The sequence below is a fragment of the Cherax quadricarinatus genome, chromosome 33, assembly GCF_038502225.1.
Source record: "Cherax quadricarinatus isolate ZL_2023a chromosome 33, ASM3850222v1, whole genome shotgun sequence".
In the NCBI taxonomy this organism is placed as follows: domain Eukaryota; kingdom Metazoa; phylum Arthropoda; class Malacostraca; order Decapoda; family Parastacidae; genus Cherax; species Cherax quadricarinatus.
Genome location: NC_091324.1, coordinates 26879581 through 26896876, shown reverse-complemented (window position 1 = coordinate 26896876; position 17296 = coordinate 26879581). Strand labels below are relative to the sequence as shown.

The following is a 17296-nucleotide window of genomic DNA, read 5'->3' as shown; positions in this document are numbered from 1 at the left end:
TTAGTGGACGTGATATAAAGGTCTAGAAAGATGCTTGTAGTGTTCCTGTTGAGTGTTAGTGGACGTGATATAACGGTCCAGGAAGATGCTTGTAGTGTTCTTGTTGCCTGTTAGTGGACGTGATATAACGGTCCAGAAAGATGCTTGTAGTGTTCTTGTTGAGTGTTAGTGGACGTGATATAACGGTCCAGGAAGATGCTTGTAGTGTTCCTGTTGAGTGTTAGTGGACGTGATATAACGGTCCAGGAAGATGCTTGTAGTGTTCTTGTTGAGTGTTAGTGGACGTGATATAACGGTCCAGGAAGATGCTTGTAGTGTTCCTGTTGAGTGTTAGTGGACGTGATATAACGGTCCAGAAAGATGCTTGTAGTGTTCATGTTGTGTGTCAACTCTACCTAATGGAAACCTGATTACACACACACACACATAATTAGTTTACCACTGTGTTGACATTCCTGTGACCTGACCATGTTCGTGAGGTCATCACATAACCTGGCTCTTGCCTGTGTTGTTGTGATAGTGGGTACGACCACTTGCTGTTCTTGTGGTAGTGGGTACGACCACTCGCTGTTGTTGTGGTAGTGGGCATGACCACTCGCTATTGTGGTAGTGGGTACGACCACTCGCTGTTGTTGTGGTAGTGGGTACGACCACTCGCTGTTGTTGTGGTAGTGGGCATGACCACTCGCTATTGTGGTAGTGGGTACGACCACTCGCTGTTGTTGTGGTAGTGGGTACGACCACTCGCTGTTGTTGTGGTAGTGGGCATGACCACTCGCTATTGTGGTAGTGGGCATGACCACTCGCTATTGTGGTAGTGGGTACGACCACTCTCTGTTGTGGTAGTGGGTACGACCACTCTCTGTTGTTGTGGTAGTGGGCACGACCAGTCGCTGTTGTTGTGGTAGTGGGCACGACCAGTCGCTGTTGTTGTGGTAGTGGGTACGACCACTCTCTGTTGTTGTGGTAGTGGGTACGACCACTCTCTGTTGTTGTGGTAGTGGGCACGACCACTCTCTGTTGTTGTGGTAGTGGGCACGACCAGTCGCTGTTGTTGTGGTAGTGGGCACGACCAGTCGCTGTTGTTGTGGTAGTGGGCACGACCAGTCGCTGTTGTTGTGGTAGTGGGCACGACCAGTCGCTGTTGTTGTGGTAGTGGGCACGACCAGTCGCTGTTGTTGCGGTAGTGGGCACGACCACTCGTTGTTGTGGTAGTGGGCACGACCAGTCGCTGTTGTTGTGGTAGTGGGTAAGACCACTCGCTATTGTTGTGGTAGTGGGTACGACCACTCGTTGTTGTGGTAGTGGGCACGACCAGTCGCTGTTGTTGTGGTAGTGGGCACGACCAGTCGCTGTTGTTGTGGTAGTGGGCACGACCACTCGTTGTTGTGGTAGTGGGCACGACCACTCGCTGTTGTTGTGGTAGTGGGTACGACCATTCGCTGTTGTTGTGGTAGTGGGTACGACCACTCTCTTGTTGTGGTAGTGGGTACGACCACTCGCTGTTGTTGTGGTAGTGGGTATGACCACTCGCTGTTGTTGTGGTAATGGGTACGACCACTCGCTGTTGTTGTGGTAGTGGGTACGACCACTCGCTGTTGTTGTGGTAGTGGGTACGACCACTCGCTGTTGTTGTGGTAGTGGGTACGACCACTCGCTGTTGTTGTGGTAGTGGGCATGACCACTTGCTATTGTTGTGGTAGTGGGTACGACCACTCGCTGTTGTTGTGGTAGTGGGCATGACCACTCGCTATTGTTGTGGTAGTGGGTACGACCACTCGCTGTTGTGGTAGTGGGCACGACCACTCGCTGTTGTTGTGGTAATGGGCACAACTACTAGCTGTTGTTGTGGCAGTTGTGATGATAGTAGTAGTGGTTGTGGTGGTGATGACAGAGGTTGTTGTGGGTGAAAATAGCATTGATGGCGTGGATGGTGGTGGTGATGGCAGCAGTTGTGGTTGTAGACTGTGGTGGTGGTGATGGCAGCAGTTGTGGTTGTAGACTGTGGTGGTGGTGATCATTCAGAGTAATGTCCTATTTACAATTATAAACATTCACATAAATTCTCCTATATACATCCCTGACACACTGTTTGGTTAGTATATCTCGCACTTTATTGCCAGAAATTTCTAACTTGGCTTCCCGGAAAAGATACAAATTCACTATCGTTCATTCAATATCTTTCTTGCTAGTCACAATCCAACTGACCCTCTCAAGTGTATAATATTTTCTTTCCGGAGGAAATGACCTGTTAAGAACGCTTCCAAGAAACCCAATATACACACTATCAACTCGTGTATATGTTGTGTTTACTATGTGTTATGTTTACTAATTTGCTACGTAATGTTTGATACATGATGCACACTACACAATGTTTGCTACGTAATGTTTGATACATGATGCACACTACACAATGTTTGCTACGTAATGTTTGATACATGATGCACACTACACAATGTTTGCTACGTAATGTTTGATACATGATGCACACTACACAATGTTTGCTACGTAATGTTTGATACATGATGCACACTACACAATGTTTGCTACGTAATGTTTGATACATGATGCACACTACACAATGTTTGCTACGTAATGTTTGATACATGATGCACACTACACAATGTTTGCTACGTAATATGTGTTCGCTGAAGTGATGAACTCTCTTCATCTGTTTGATCTAGATCATCTATTTTCTGTTGACTGGGGGTAACCATGACAACATCTCATGCAGCACCAGGATGACGAACTAAAACAAGCAGAAATCTTTCGTATGCATGTAAAGGTTGTAAAATATTATCCATACCAGATTGTCGTCTTACAACTGACAAGTAATGTTCCTTACTCTCATCTTACAACTCATCTCACAATTTACAACTTCGTCTTCATTATAAACCCCAGACATATCAGTAACATTATTACTGCCAACATAAATGATAAAATTCTGGATACATGTAACTGTGTAAATCAATTTTGTGTGGATACCATCTGAAAATGAGAGGGTTGATAAATTGGCAGAAACTGACGACAGTGCAGAAAAATGAACATTTGCAGAATCAGCTGTTATTAGGATTACGTTTCCCCCTGTGTACATCATTATATCAATATGATTAAGATGTATTTGGAATGATACTAATCAATGACCTGATAAAGTTACCAATGACATGACAAAACTTTACAAAGAGTGAAACATTGTCCACAAAAGTTTGTTGTACAAGGTGTCTCTTCGTCACAATTATCATCAATCTGGCATTAAGATCGAGGAAGCAGCAAGGCGAGAGACAGTATGGATCACACTCTACCTTAAATATATCATCAGACTGAATGGGAAATACTACATAGATCATAACTGTTGAATATATAAGGATATATTTTAAGACACAGTGAGTCTGTACATTATTACAATATCATAGATTTAGATGAAGCAAATGGTTATATTAAGATGGAAATAAAAACGTACAAACTGGTTCGGTTAGCTTATTTGTGTAAGTGACAGGCTGGAGAAGTAACTCCAGGATATGACAGACCAAAGTGTACAGAAAGCAGGATATGGTTACTTGGTTAACTGGGCCAAAAGCTTGTCGACTCTCAGAGGGTGTGTTTGAAAATCATATAAGGTAAGATATTTTAGTGCCCCATACACCACAGCAAGAGTATTGCTGTTCGCTGCTGATAACACAACACATAATGTCGAGCCTGAGCCTCCAGTTGTCTCATTTCCACCTCTGTGTCTCAAGAGGGAATCACCTTACCCCTTCACATCCCCCGTGGTGAGGCAATGCTTATTGCTGACTCTCCCTTTACCCCCTCCCCGCAAAAACTCTAAGTAAGTTTATTAAGGTACAGGGTCACACTAACAGAAAGGAGAGAAGGAGGGAGTATATATAGGCCAGCAGACAGGGACGGGACAAGAGAGGTAGTAGGAAAGGAAGAAGAGAGGTAATGGTAGAGGTAGTGGTAGTAGTGGTGGAGTCTGTCAAATACTAAGAAAGAAGAGCACTGAAAGGGAGCTTAGGGGCCCACAAGGAGCTAGGGGCCCACAAGGAGCTAGGGGCCCACAGAGGATAGGAGCAAGAATACAGAGGGGGGGATAATAAAGGACAAATACCCAAGGTTTAACCTGATTCTTTTTTCCCCTTCTCCCTCTTCCTTTTCTTCTTTCTCCTTTGGGTTTTATTTCTTCTGCCGTGGATATTTGCCCTTTATTATTCCCCCCCCCTCTGTGTTCTTGCTCCTATCCTCTGTGGGCCCCTAGCTCCCGTGTGGGCCCCTAGCTTCCTTGTGGGCTCCTAGCTCCCTTGCGGTGCTCCTCTTTCTTACTATCTGACTGGTTCCACTACTACTACCTCTACCACTACCTCTCTTCCTCCTTTCCTACTACCTCTCTTGTCCTGTCTCTGTCTGCTGGCCTATATATACTCCCTCCTTCTTTCCTTTCTGTTAGTGTGACTTTGTAAATGGTCCAAGTCGGACCGCAACGTTGTCGTAAGCTCCTCTCTTCTATGTGCGGGTTATTTGTGTAGAGTTTGCAACGTGAGTTGAGTTAGATGTGAAGATAAGTTCCATCTTATCATCCATGGTGGAGTAACATGGCTCATGTTCCATACATGGTAAGGTGTAGTAATCCATAATGCAATAAACCCAGGCCTACAATATTAACCCCATAATAGCAAACAAAACACTTACAAAATAAATACCCATTATCCCAGCACCCAACAATACCATAACCTACCCAGGGTTCAGAATACCACCCACAATGCAATTTCACACAACACCAATTCGACAAAACTTACCCTACGATACAATTCCACACAATACCAACACTCTGAAGAATGGCGAATAAAATGTTTTTGTACTGCAGATTCATTTAATAAGCGATTTAAGAGATACGCTTACTGAGAATTTCATAAAGTTAATCAGCGAGTGAATGGGACCTGGAGGCACTCATCTCCCCACACCCAGTTATTAATTAGGGCTTAACTGGTAGCAGCTTACACCAGGTGGTGTGCGTCTTCGTTAGTATGGGTGTGAGCGCCTCGTTATCCTGGGTATGAGCACCTCGTTATCCTAGGTGCGAGCACCTCGTTACCGCCTCCACCACTGGCTTTCACCTGCCAATAGTCATCTTGGGGGTTGGTCAATGATGTGTTTCAGTATCTCTTCATACCTAGGTTTCCTGCGTCACTTTATCCCTTGTAGTAATATATCTCCTACACATGCCCACGCACTTGTAACCACACCTGCTGACGCACCAGAACCCACATCTGCCCACACTACAGTATCTGAGTGGCAGGGCGTTCTACTTATAAACTAAAGGATCTCTGTTCGATTTGGGAAAAATCGAGATGTACAGGCAAGTCTCCTTAAATCTACTGTCTCTGTTCAGCTAGCAGAAAATAAACACCAAAGAGTTAGTTGTTGTTGTGGATGGCGTCCCAGGAAAAAAATCCCAGTACAAACAGGCCACAATATCCGAGTCTCTTTAATCACTCTGGGTTAATAGTCCACTGGGGTTAATAATCCTAGGTAAATCATGTACACCTGTCCACACGGCTGCTCCTACACCTGTCTAAAGACTGTATTTAATATTAGTGCTATGCTTGGTGCAAGGTTAGTAAGTTTATTTAGGTACAGGTACACATAAGTTTAACATATGTAAACTACCTTGGATAACCCAAAGAAGTCTGACAAAGTGACTTAACTCTGATCATGTGAAGTAAACTTGCCTAATGAGAAGTGTCAGTGAGGTGGACATAAATGGTATAAAATACTGACACAATTGAAAAATAAACACAAATGTAGTATATTGCACAAGTTTGTTAATCTCCCAAATGCTGCAGCAGTTATTTGGTTGATGTGCACTTCAGATGTGCTCTGTATAATACTCACCCCAAGATCCTTTTCCTTGAGGTAGGTTTGCAGTCTTTGGCCCCCTAAACTGTACCCTGAGATCTCTGACCTTCCCCGATCTTCAAGACTTTACACTTGGTGGGGTTAAACCCTAGGAGCCAGTTGCTAGACCAGGCTTGCAGCTTGTCCAGATCCCTTTGTAATCCTGCCCGGTCCTCATCCGACTGAATTCTCCTCACTAGCTTCACATCGTCTGCAAACAGGGACACTTTCGAGTCTATCCCTTCCGTCATGTTATTTAGTTACCATTTTGTCCCAGGCACATGTCGATTAGACACTAGTCATTCACATTCTGTGTATATCATTGTGTGTATCCACACTGACCACTGTGTATATCACTGTGCTTAACCACAATAATAACCCCAATGGAAATAAGCCATTCTCCGACTTTTTTGGGTTATCCCAGGTTCTCTACACATATGCTGCTATGTATGATAATCTATGTAACTGTATTTGTGTATACCTGAATAAACTTACTAACTGTATATATCCACACTGGTCACTGTATAAGTCACTGTTTATATCCACACTGATCACTGTATATGTCACTGTTTATATCCACACTGATCACTGTATATGTCACTGTTTATATCCACACTGACCACTGTATATGTCACTGTTTATATCCACACTGGTCACTGTATACGTCACTGTTTATATCCACACTGATCACTGTATATGTCACTGTTTATATCCACACTGATCACTGTATATGTCACTGTTTATATCCACACTGATCACTGTATATGTCACTGTTTATATCCACACTGGTCACTGTATACGTCACTGTTTATATCCACACTGATCACTGTATATGTCACTGTTTATATCCACACTGGTCACTGTATACGTCACTGTTTATATCCACACTGGTCACTGTATACGTCACCGTTTATATCCACACTGACCACTGTGTAATATGTAAATAAAAATATAGATCAAATAAAGAAACATGCACACAAACTCTGTGTTTCTTTTATTTATTCTTAAGTCACACCCTCCATTCTCTCTCTCTCTCTCTCTCTCTCTCTCTCTCTCTCTCTCTCTCTCTCTCTCTCTCTCTCTCTCTCTCTCTCTCTCTCTCTCTATCTCTCTCTCTTTTTTTTTTTTTTTTTTTTTTTTTTTTTTTTTACACATGGTTTGACAAGGTTAAGGATCCCTAGCTTTATTGACAAGCTATTTACAGGTTAAGGATTCCTAACTTTATTGACAAGCTAAGAGCTGTTACCTACATCAGCTCATTTGAAAGCATTTTTATTGTTATGAGACATACAAGTAGGGAACAGGATGAAGTTGGAGCCATCTGTGGGCCAGCATTTTCATTTGATCAACTGACGTTATCTCGTTGACATCATTATGCTGAACGAATGTGTTCCATACTCGAGTCATCCTGGGTATGTATGATCTCAGATGGAGTGATGTTCTGGAGAAGGGTACAGCCAGAGTGAAGTTGCTGCTTTCTGCCCGTCTTGTGGCATAAAAGCTTGTTTCGCGCTGTCCTCGAAGTGGATCCAAGTGTGGTATTTTGACAATATTGGCCTTGTACATAACAGTAAGGCCACCCACATCCCTCCTATGTTGAAGGCTCTGCTGAAATGACAGATCCATCCAGGATGGGTCCAGGCGAGAGATGAGACGTCTTGCTCTGTTCTCTACTCTGTCAAGCAGTCGCAGATGAGAGGGGGGACAGGCAAACCAAGAAAGTGGAGCATACTCAAGGTGTGAGCGTACTTGTGCCTCGTACAGTATCTTGCAACCCCTACTGTCAAGCAGATGCGAGATACGGCGAAGTGCTGTAAGCTTCCTGGCTGCCTTGTTTGCAAGATTTACAACATGGTTCTTCATGGTTAGTTTGGAGTCAAATTTCACCCCAAGGATATCAACTTCTTCTCCAGGTGCCAACATCCTCCCATTCATCCTTACTACTGCACCAGCATTACCATCATGGTGCCTAGAGACGATCATCATTTGCGTTTTCTCAGGTGCAAATGTTACTTGCCATCTATTTCCCCAAGCTGATATAGCTCTCAGCTGGTGATTGATGTAGCTTAGAGCAGCTGGCATTTCTTCTCTCTCTCTCTCTCTCTCTCTCTCTCTCTCTCTCTCTCTCTCTCTCTCTCTCTCTCTCTCTCTCTCTCTCTCTCTCTCTCTCTCTCTCTCTCTCTCTCTCTCTCTCTCTCTCTCTCTGCTTACCTTTCAAATTCAAATTCAAATATTTATTTCCTTGTAAAGTTTACAATGTGTGGTTTACATGTTATAATATTTTAATTACAAAGATGGCCACTATCGTGCCTGGGCACATCGGCCAGACTTATACTAATTCTTACGCTATATTGATATAGGTTATATTTGAGCAGTACATTTGAACATATTATTAGATACGTAATTGATATTACAAGGCCTCCAGTGGAAATAAATCACTTTATCCGACTTTTTTTGGTGGTTAACCTAGGTAATTTACGCTATGTTACTATATATATGTATATATATATATATATATATATATATATATATATATATATATATATATATATATATATATATATATATATATATATATAATTTATGTAACTATTTATGTGTACCTGTACCTAAATAAAGTTACAAGTGACCCCTAGCAGTGTCCGTCAACCAGCCTCCCGTTTTCTTCCAGGAGTGACTGTGACATTCTGACATAAACTTGATCTCAGTCCCCTGAAGCAGTGACGCATCTGAGACGATCTCCTCCCCAGGAGATAATCTCCGTCCGAGGCGTAATAAGCTTTTGAGAGAGATTAGAGAGAGAGAGATAGAGGGGTGAGAGGAATTAGGAATGGGAGAGAAAAAATAAGAATTACCCGGGTTCAATCCTGGGGTAGAATCTACCCCCAGGTAGATTATAGATTTTAGATTTGCTGCCAGGTGAACAAAGGTTACAGGTGCAAAGAACATACCGAAGGTCTCTATCTACCCGACAGATAGAGTAGATAGAAACCAAAGAACTTACCGAAGGTCTCTACCCGGTAGAGACTTTCGGTATGTTCTTTGCACCTATTACCTTTGTTCACCTGGCAGTAAATAGGTACCTGGGTGTTAGCTAACTGCTGTACGTGGCATGCAGGGTGCTGGTAGTGTATCTTAGATAGGACAGCTCTTTAGCTTGTGAGCTGAGGTTGGACAACAGCTCAAGGACCCCTAATGGAAATAAGACTTTTTTTGGGATTATCACAGGTAATCTACACATACATGTATGCTGATATGTACGATAATTTATGTAACTGTATTTATGTGTACCTGTACCTGAATAAACTTACTTACATACTTAGATGTATATTCAAAGACGTAGAATACACTTCCGGTTTCTATTTACTAGATGGTTCCGCCACCACCATCACCACTACCACTACCACCATCACAACTACCGCCACCACTACTACCACCACTACTACCATCAATTTCATGACGATAATCATAAGACAAAAGAAATATGATAGTTAAGGTCTCATATACAGTGACTGATAACTACCAACAAAAATAATTTTATAAACTTAATTACAAACAAAATGAAACATCAAAGATTTTTATGAGTTACGAATCTATCCAATTTAGGGGAAAGAGGGACATAAGCAGCGGTTAGGTTTATGTTATGTCGTAAATAATGAGATTACCAGCCTTATTGTGGACAAACTTTTAAACCTGCGTGTGTGTGTTTAAATGATTGTATCTGTGCAAATGTTTTGTGTGGGTGTTGTAATGTTTATGATTACAGTAATGTTTATGGTCACAATAATGTTTGTGATCATAGTAATGTTTATGGTCACAGTAATGTTTATGGTCACAATAATGTTTGTGATCATAGTAATGTTTATGGTCACACGCTCAACAAGAACCGTTTGGCAACGAGGTGACTCAACAAAGACAAGGAACGTTGAGTAGTTGACGTTAGTTTGAGCACATCTCGTCTCTCACTTAACATAGATGAAAACAAGGCGTTAGTATGTTGCTTTGTGTGCAGAGTCACGTGACCTGGGCTACGTCCACTGCCGCACTGATCACCTCAAAAGAATTAGTGCTGTCTCTAGTGTTGTACCTTCCGTATTCGACTGAAGAAGCCAGGTGTGTAGGCGAAACGTTTCGGCAGTAAAAATACCCAAGTGTTGCACATGTGACTTATTTATTAACTTGTGGGTATAACATTAATAATAAGACTGACATAGTGTTGTTTAATATGCAGGGTCGTGCGAGGTGGGTTGGTTCCACTGTGGCAACAACAGCACCTTCTGTGTGGAACAGAGATTTCTGTGCAACGGAGAAGAGGATTGTCCAGACGGCCACGACGAACTCAACTGTGGTGAGCACCTCTTATTTAATGTAGTGAATATCAGCTGTCACATGTGCTGTGCATCTGTAGCCATCTGTCATAATACCGTTGTTACCTATGGTAATACCCTGTGTGTCACTTGTGGTGATTATTTGTAATCACCTGAGCTAAATAACTGTCATCACCTGAGGTGAGTAACCTTAATTATAATTAATATTATTGTTTATTATTGAGACTCTGAACATATAATTAACATGTATGGCTATGGTGGAATGTATTTAATGGTATGCCATATATATATATATATATATATATATATATATATATATATATATATATATATATATATATATATATATATATATATATATATATATATATATATATATATATATATATATATATATATATGCAAAACAACCACTCTGAAAGAATAGAGAAATTCCAAGCGCTTTCGTGACTACTCACATTATCAAGGAACTATGAAAGTAAAGCATCCAAGGAAGCTATATAAGGGGTCTGGCCAGCACCTCACTATCAGATCCCACAACGGTTAAACACCTGACGCGCGCCGACCCAACTTGGATAGGTCCTTTGCACAACTCACCCACAAACTATTCTACCCAAGAAAATTTAAAAATTATTTGTCCACTGTATTATTAAATTCTTCCCAAATATATATATATATATATATATATATATATATATATATATATATATATATATCTATATATATATATATGTCGTGCCGAATATGTAAAATTGGTCAATTAGCAAGAACTCATTTAAAATTAAGTTCTTTCTAAAATTTTCTCTCATACGTTTAAAGATATATTTTTTTCATTAATGTTGATGTAAAAATTTAAAATTTTGCACCAAAAGGAACTTAGAAAACTTACCTAACCTTATTATAACAAGAACAATTTATTTTAGCCTAACCCAACTAAATATATTTTAGATTTGTTTACAATAATTTAATACTAAACAAACACAGTGAAATTTATTTTTTTCGTTAGGTTCAGAATGATTTTGGTGAAATTATTGCGCACACAAATTTTCACTTGTCCTATATGGCAAGATGAGCGTTGCTATTTAAGCCAAGATCGCAAGTTCTGCCTATTCGGCACGACATATATATAAATATATATACATATATTTATATATATATATAGCATAATATATATGTATATATATATATGTATATATATATATATATATTACACAAGGAAGGGGTGTCTCTGATGGCTTAGAGATTCTACTGTTGCCAGCTCAATGGTTTTGGATGCGTTTTTTATTTATATCCAGTCATTTGCATTGGGGGCGGGGAGGGGAGGGCTGATAGGGGGAGGGGAGGGGAGGGCTGATAGGGGGAGGGGAGGGGAGGGCTGATAGGGGGAGGGGAGGGGAGGGCTGATAGGGGAAGGGGAGGGGAGGGCTGATAGGGGAAGGGGAGGGGAGGGCTGATAGGGGAAGGGGAGGGGAGGGCTGATAGGGGAAGGGGAGGGGAGAGTTGAGGGGAAAAACAGTGGTGACAATTTGCATTCATCAGTCGCAGTCATCAGTCGAACCCTCGGTCACTAATGTTGCTTTTATTGTTATGATAACCACAATATTTCTGCCAAGTGTTATGACCACAGTGTTTCTGTCCAGTGTTATGACCACGGTATTTCTGTCCAGTGTTATGACCACAGTGTTTCTGTACGGTGTTATGACCACAGTATTTCTGTCCAGTGTTATGACCACAGTATTTCTGTACGGTGTTATGACCACAGTGTTTCTGTGGTGTTATGACCACAGTGTTTCTGTCCAGTGTTATGACTACAGTGTTTCTCTCCAGTGTTATGACCACAGTGTTTCTGCCAAGTGTTATTACCACAGTGTTTCTGTCCGGTGTTATGACCATAGTATTTCTGCCAAGTGTTATGACCACAGTGTTTCTGTCCGGTGTTATGACCACACTGTGTCTTGTAGCCTCGTACTAATTCGGAAAGATTCTCTTAGCTCGTAACATTATTACCTTCCTCTAGGGCTCTGTAATCCCACTGAGACACTTGTTGGGGATTTAGTACAGGATTTACTAGATCGTGGTGGCATTATTGTGGATGAAATATAAAAAAATAAGTTCAAGCAGTTTTTCAAATTGTTTTGCCGTAAATGATTTCGGTTATATATTAGGCGTACATTCTGCTGGCTTTCCTAGAAGATTTAAAGGCCTCTGGTGGAAAACTGGGTCACACAGGATTATACACAGAGGTATATTTCTGTCAGCGTATATATGTTGATAGACATTAAAGTATATTTTGACTGGTGTTGAAAAGGTTACTTGCAGCCTTAATGATCCTCGTGTAGTTGACAGTCTTGAAACTCCATTAACCAACCAGATTGGAAAATCTTCAAAAATTTTAATTTTAGATAAATCCCCTGACGACGTTTTGGTCCGTCCCGGCCAATTAACTTTAATTATATCAGACGCAACGCAGCGTCACTTTGCTAATTATGCTAAGTCAACCAACTCCTGGGGAAGAAAGGATGGTTTTATGAGAGCAACTTTGTTACCGTTGTTTAGATCGTTCCAGGAAGACTTGCACTTAGTTGTAATGAAACCAATCTTATTACTGTGAGAGGTGACAACCCCTACACAACTGTGAGAGGTGACAACCCTTACACTACTGTGACACTGTGAGAGGTGACAACCCTTACACAACTGTGAGAGGTGACAACCCCTACACAACTGTGAGAGGTGACAACCCTTACACTACTGTGAGAGGTGACAACCCTTACACAACCGTGAGAGGTGACAACCCTTACACAACTGTGACACTGTGAGAGGTGACAACCCTTACACTACTGTGAGACTGTGAGAGGTGACAACCCTTACACTACTGTGAGAGGTGACAACCCTTACACTACTGTGACACTGTGAGAGGTGACAACCCTTACACTACTGTGAGAGGTGACAACCCCTACACAACTGTGAGAGGTGACAACCCTTACCCTACTGTGACACTGTGAGAGGTGACAACCCTTACACTACTGTGAAAGGTGACAACCCTTACACTACTGTGACACTGTGAGAGGTGACAACCCTTACACTACTGTGAGAGGTGACAACCCCTACACAACTGTGAGAGGTGACAACCCTTACACTACTGTGAGACTGTGAGAGGTGACAACCCTTACACTACTGTGAGAGGTGACAACCCTTACACTACTGTGACACTGTGAGAGGTGACAACCCTTACACTACTGTGAGAGGTGACAACCCCTACACAACTGTGAGAGGTGACAACCCTTACACTACTGTGACACTGTGAGAGGTGACAACCCTTACACTACTGTGAGAGGTGACAACCCCTACACAACTGTGAGAGGTGACAACCCTTACACTACTGTGAGAGGTGGCAACCCTTACACTACTGTGAGAGGTGACAACCCTTACACTACTGTGAGAGGTGACAACCCTTACACTACTGTGAGAGGTGACAACCCCTACACAACTGTGAGAGGTGACAACCCTTACACTACTGTGAGAGGTGACAACCCCTACACTACTGTGACACTGTGAGAGGTGACAACCCTTACACTACTGTGAGAGGTGACAACCCTTACACTACTGTGAGAGGTGACAACCCCTACACAACTGTGAGAGGTGACAACCCTTACACTACTGTGAGAGGTGACAACCCTTACACTACTGTGAGAGGTGACAACCCCTACACAACTGTGAGAGGTGACAACCCTTACACTACTGTGAGAGGTGACAACCCCTACACAACTGTGAGAGGTGACAACCCCTACACAACTGTGAGAGGTGACAACCCCTACACTACTGTGAGAGGTGACAACCCCTACACTACTGTGAGAGGTGACAACCCTTACACTACTGTGAGAGGTGACAACCCTTACACTACTGTGAGAGGTGACAACCCCTACACAACTGTGAGAGGTGACAACCCTTACACTACTGTGAGAGGTGACAACCCCTACTGTGAGAGGTGACACTACTACAACTACTGTGAGAGGTGACAACCCTTACACTTGACAACCCCTACACTACTGTGAGAGGTGACAACCCTTACACTACTGTGAGAGGTGACAACCCTTACACTACTGTGAGAGGTGACAACCCCTACACAACTGTGAGAGGTGACAACCCTTACACTACTGTGAGAGGTGACAACCCCTACACAACTGTGAGAGGTGACAACCCTTACACTACTGTGAGAGGTGACAACCCCTACACAACTGTGAGAGGTGACAACCCTTACACTACTGTGAGAGGTGACAACCCCTACACTACTGTGAGAGGTGACAACCCCTACACTACTGTGAGAGGTGACAACCCCTACACTACTGTGAGAGGTGACAACCCCTACACTACTGTGAGAGGTGACAACCCCTACACTACTGTGAGAGGTGACAACCCCTACACAACTGTGAGAGGTGACAACCCTTACACTACTGTGAGAGGTGACAACCCCTACACTACTGTGAGAGGTGACAACCCCTACACAACTGTGAGAGGTGACAACCCTTACACTACTGTGAGAGGTGACAACCCCTACACTACTGTGAGAGGTGACAACCCCTACACTACTGTGAGAGGTGACAACCCCTACACTACTGTGAGAGGTGACAACCCCTACACTACTGTGAGAGGTGACAACCCCTACACTACTGTGAGAGGTGACAACCCCTACATTACTGTGAGAGGTGACAACCCCTACACTACTGTGAGAGGTGGCAACCCTTACACTACTGTGAGAGGTGACAACCCCTACACAACTGTGAGAGGTGGCAACCCTTACACTACTGTGAGAGGTGACAACCCCTACACTACTGTGAGAGGTGACAACCCCTACACTACTGTGAGAGGTGACAACCCCTACACTACTGTGAGAGGTGACAACCCCTACACTACTGTGAGAGGTGACAACCCCTACACTACTGTGAGAGGTGACAACCCCTACACTACTGTGAGAGGTGACAACCCCTACACTACTGTGAGAGGTGACAACCCCTACACTACTGTGAGAGGTGACAACCCCTACACCACTGTGAGAGGTGACAACCCCTACACTACTGTGAGAGGTGACAACCCTTACACAACTGTGAGAGGTGACAACCCCTACACAACTGTGAGAGGTGACAACCCCTACACTACTGTGAGAGGTGACAACCCCTACACAACTGTGAGAGGTGACAACCCCTACACAACTGTGAGAGGTGACAACCCCTACACTACTGTGAGAGGTGACAACCCCTACACAACTATGAGAGGTGACAACCCCTACACAACTGTGAGAGGTGACAACCCTTACATAACTAACTGTGAGATAACATTTACACAAGTAACTGTTATTTGTGCATGGACAACAGTCCTTCCAACAGTATCTGTTATTTTTGCATGGACAACAGTCCTTCCAACAGTAACTGATATTTGTGCATGGACAACAGTCCTTCCAACAGTAACTGTTATTTTTGCATGGACAACAGTCCTTCCAACAGTAACTGTCATTTTTGCATGGACAACAGCCCTTCCAACAGTAACTGTCATTTTTGCATGGACAAGTCCTTCCAACAGTAACTGTTATTTTTGCATGGACAACAGTCCTTCCAACAGTAACTGATATTTGTGCATGGACAACAGTCCTTCCAACAGTAACTGTTATTTTTGCATGGACAACAGTCCTTCCAACAGTAACTGTTATTTTTGCATGGACAACAGTCCTTCCAACAGTAACTGATATTTGTGCATGGACAACAGTCCTTCCAACAGTAACTGTTATTTTTGCATGGACAACAGTCCTTCCAACAGTAAATTGGCTTATAATGTAGTTGAGGAGTCAGTAACTTGGCCGCTGGAGTCTCAGGAAAGTTTTCCTCCCAACTTGAAGGATTGTCCCAATTATGTCTGGTGAAGCGGGAGACATGAAGCGGAGAGAACAGGCTTCAAGAGTAAGCTTCTTGGTAATACTTCGTCAGCCTTCTTCCTCAAACACAGACACAAACATCAACATTTATTGAAGGAGAATTCTTAATCAAGAAGATTTTTGTAATGGCAGATTCTGAAGTGAAACGATGATGGTAATGTAGATAAATGGCTCAGAGAACCGACAGGATGATGAATCTGACTCTTGTCCAGCACTTGAGTATCTTCATTGTGGAAACGTTTCGCCAACCAGTGGCTTCCTCAGTCCAGTACGGAAAATAATGGTTGAAGATCAAAAGGAGTTTGAAGTAATCAGTCCCTCAGTCAGGAGTCGATGTGTCCAGTCTATCAATCTTAAACACATCGACATCACATCACCTTCGAACTGCGGGACTGAGTTCCTCAAACTCCTTCTAATCTTCATTATTTTCTGTACTGGACTGAAGAAACCACTGGCTGGTGAATCGTTTCCACAATAAACCCAAGTATTGCACAAGTGTATAATTCATCGATGTCGTTAATGTTCTTTGAGTCAAGGAAGAATCTTAATTAAACTTTAACGAGAAAGTAAAGCCCAGTTATATTTTTATGCATAATTTCCAATATTTTGACCATCTGAACTGTCTAACAAGATGTGTTCTCTGGCTCCCTCGTCATCTTGCAGCTACAAATTGCAGCATTGAACTATGCATGCAAATATGCTTCATTAATATGAAAATTTAGTAAAGCGTATGTCAGGGGGAGGGGACGGGGGAAAAAAGATTGGTTGTTTAGTCTAAGGTATCTTTGTAGGGCAGTGATCACCTCTGAGGTATTGTTGTAGGTCAGTGATCACCTCTGAGGTATTGTTGTAGGTCAGTGATCACCTCTGAGGTATTGTTGTAGGTCAGTGATCACCTCTGAGGTATTGTTGTAGGTCAGTGATCACCTCTGAGGTATTGTTGTAGGTCAGTGATCACCTCTGAGGTATTGTTGTAGGGCAGTGATCACCTCTGAGGTATTGTTGTAGGGCAATGATCACCTCTGAGGTATTGTTGTAGGGCAGTGATCACCTCTGAGGTATTGTTGTAGGGCAGTGATCACCTCTGAGGTATTGTTGTAGGGCAGTGATCACCTCTGAGGTATTGTTGTAGGGCAGTGATCACCTCTGAGGT

At 42.7% G+C, this 17296-nt stretch overlaps 1 protein-coding gene across 2 annotated transcripts in view; it reads left to right on the top strand.

Moving 5' to 3' along the window:
* Positions 1–17296, top strand: part of LOC138853557 (relaxin receptor 2-like) — a 260550-nt gene that overhangs the window by 140863 nt on the left and 102391 nt on the right. For both annotated transcript variants that reach the window (XM_070090958.1, XM_070090957.1), the window contains exon 3: positions 10124–10240. In XM_070090958.1, coding sequence (XP_069947059.1) covers positions 10124–10240 — 117 coding nt within the window. The remainder of the gene's footprint in view (positions 1–10123; positions 10241–17296) is intronic.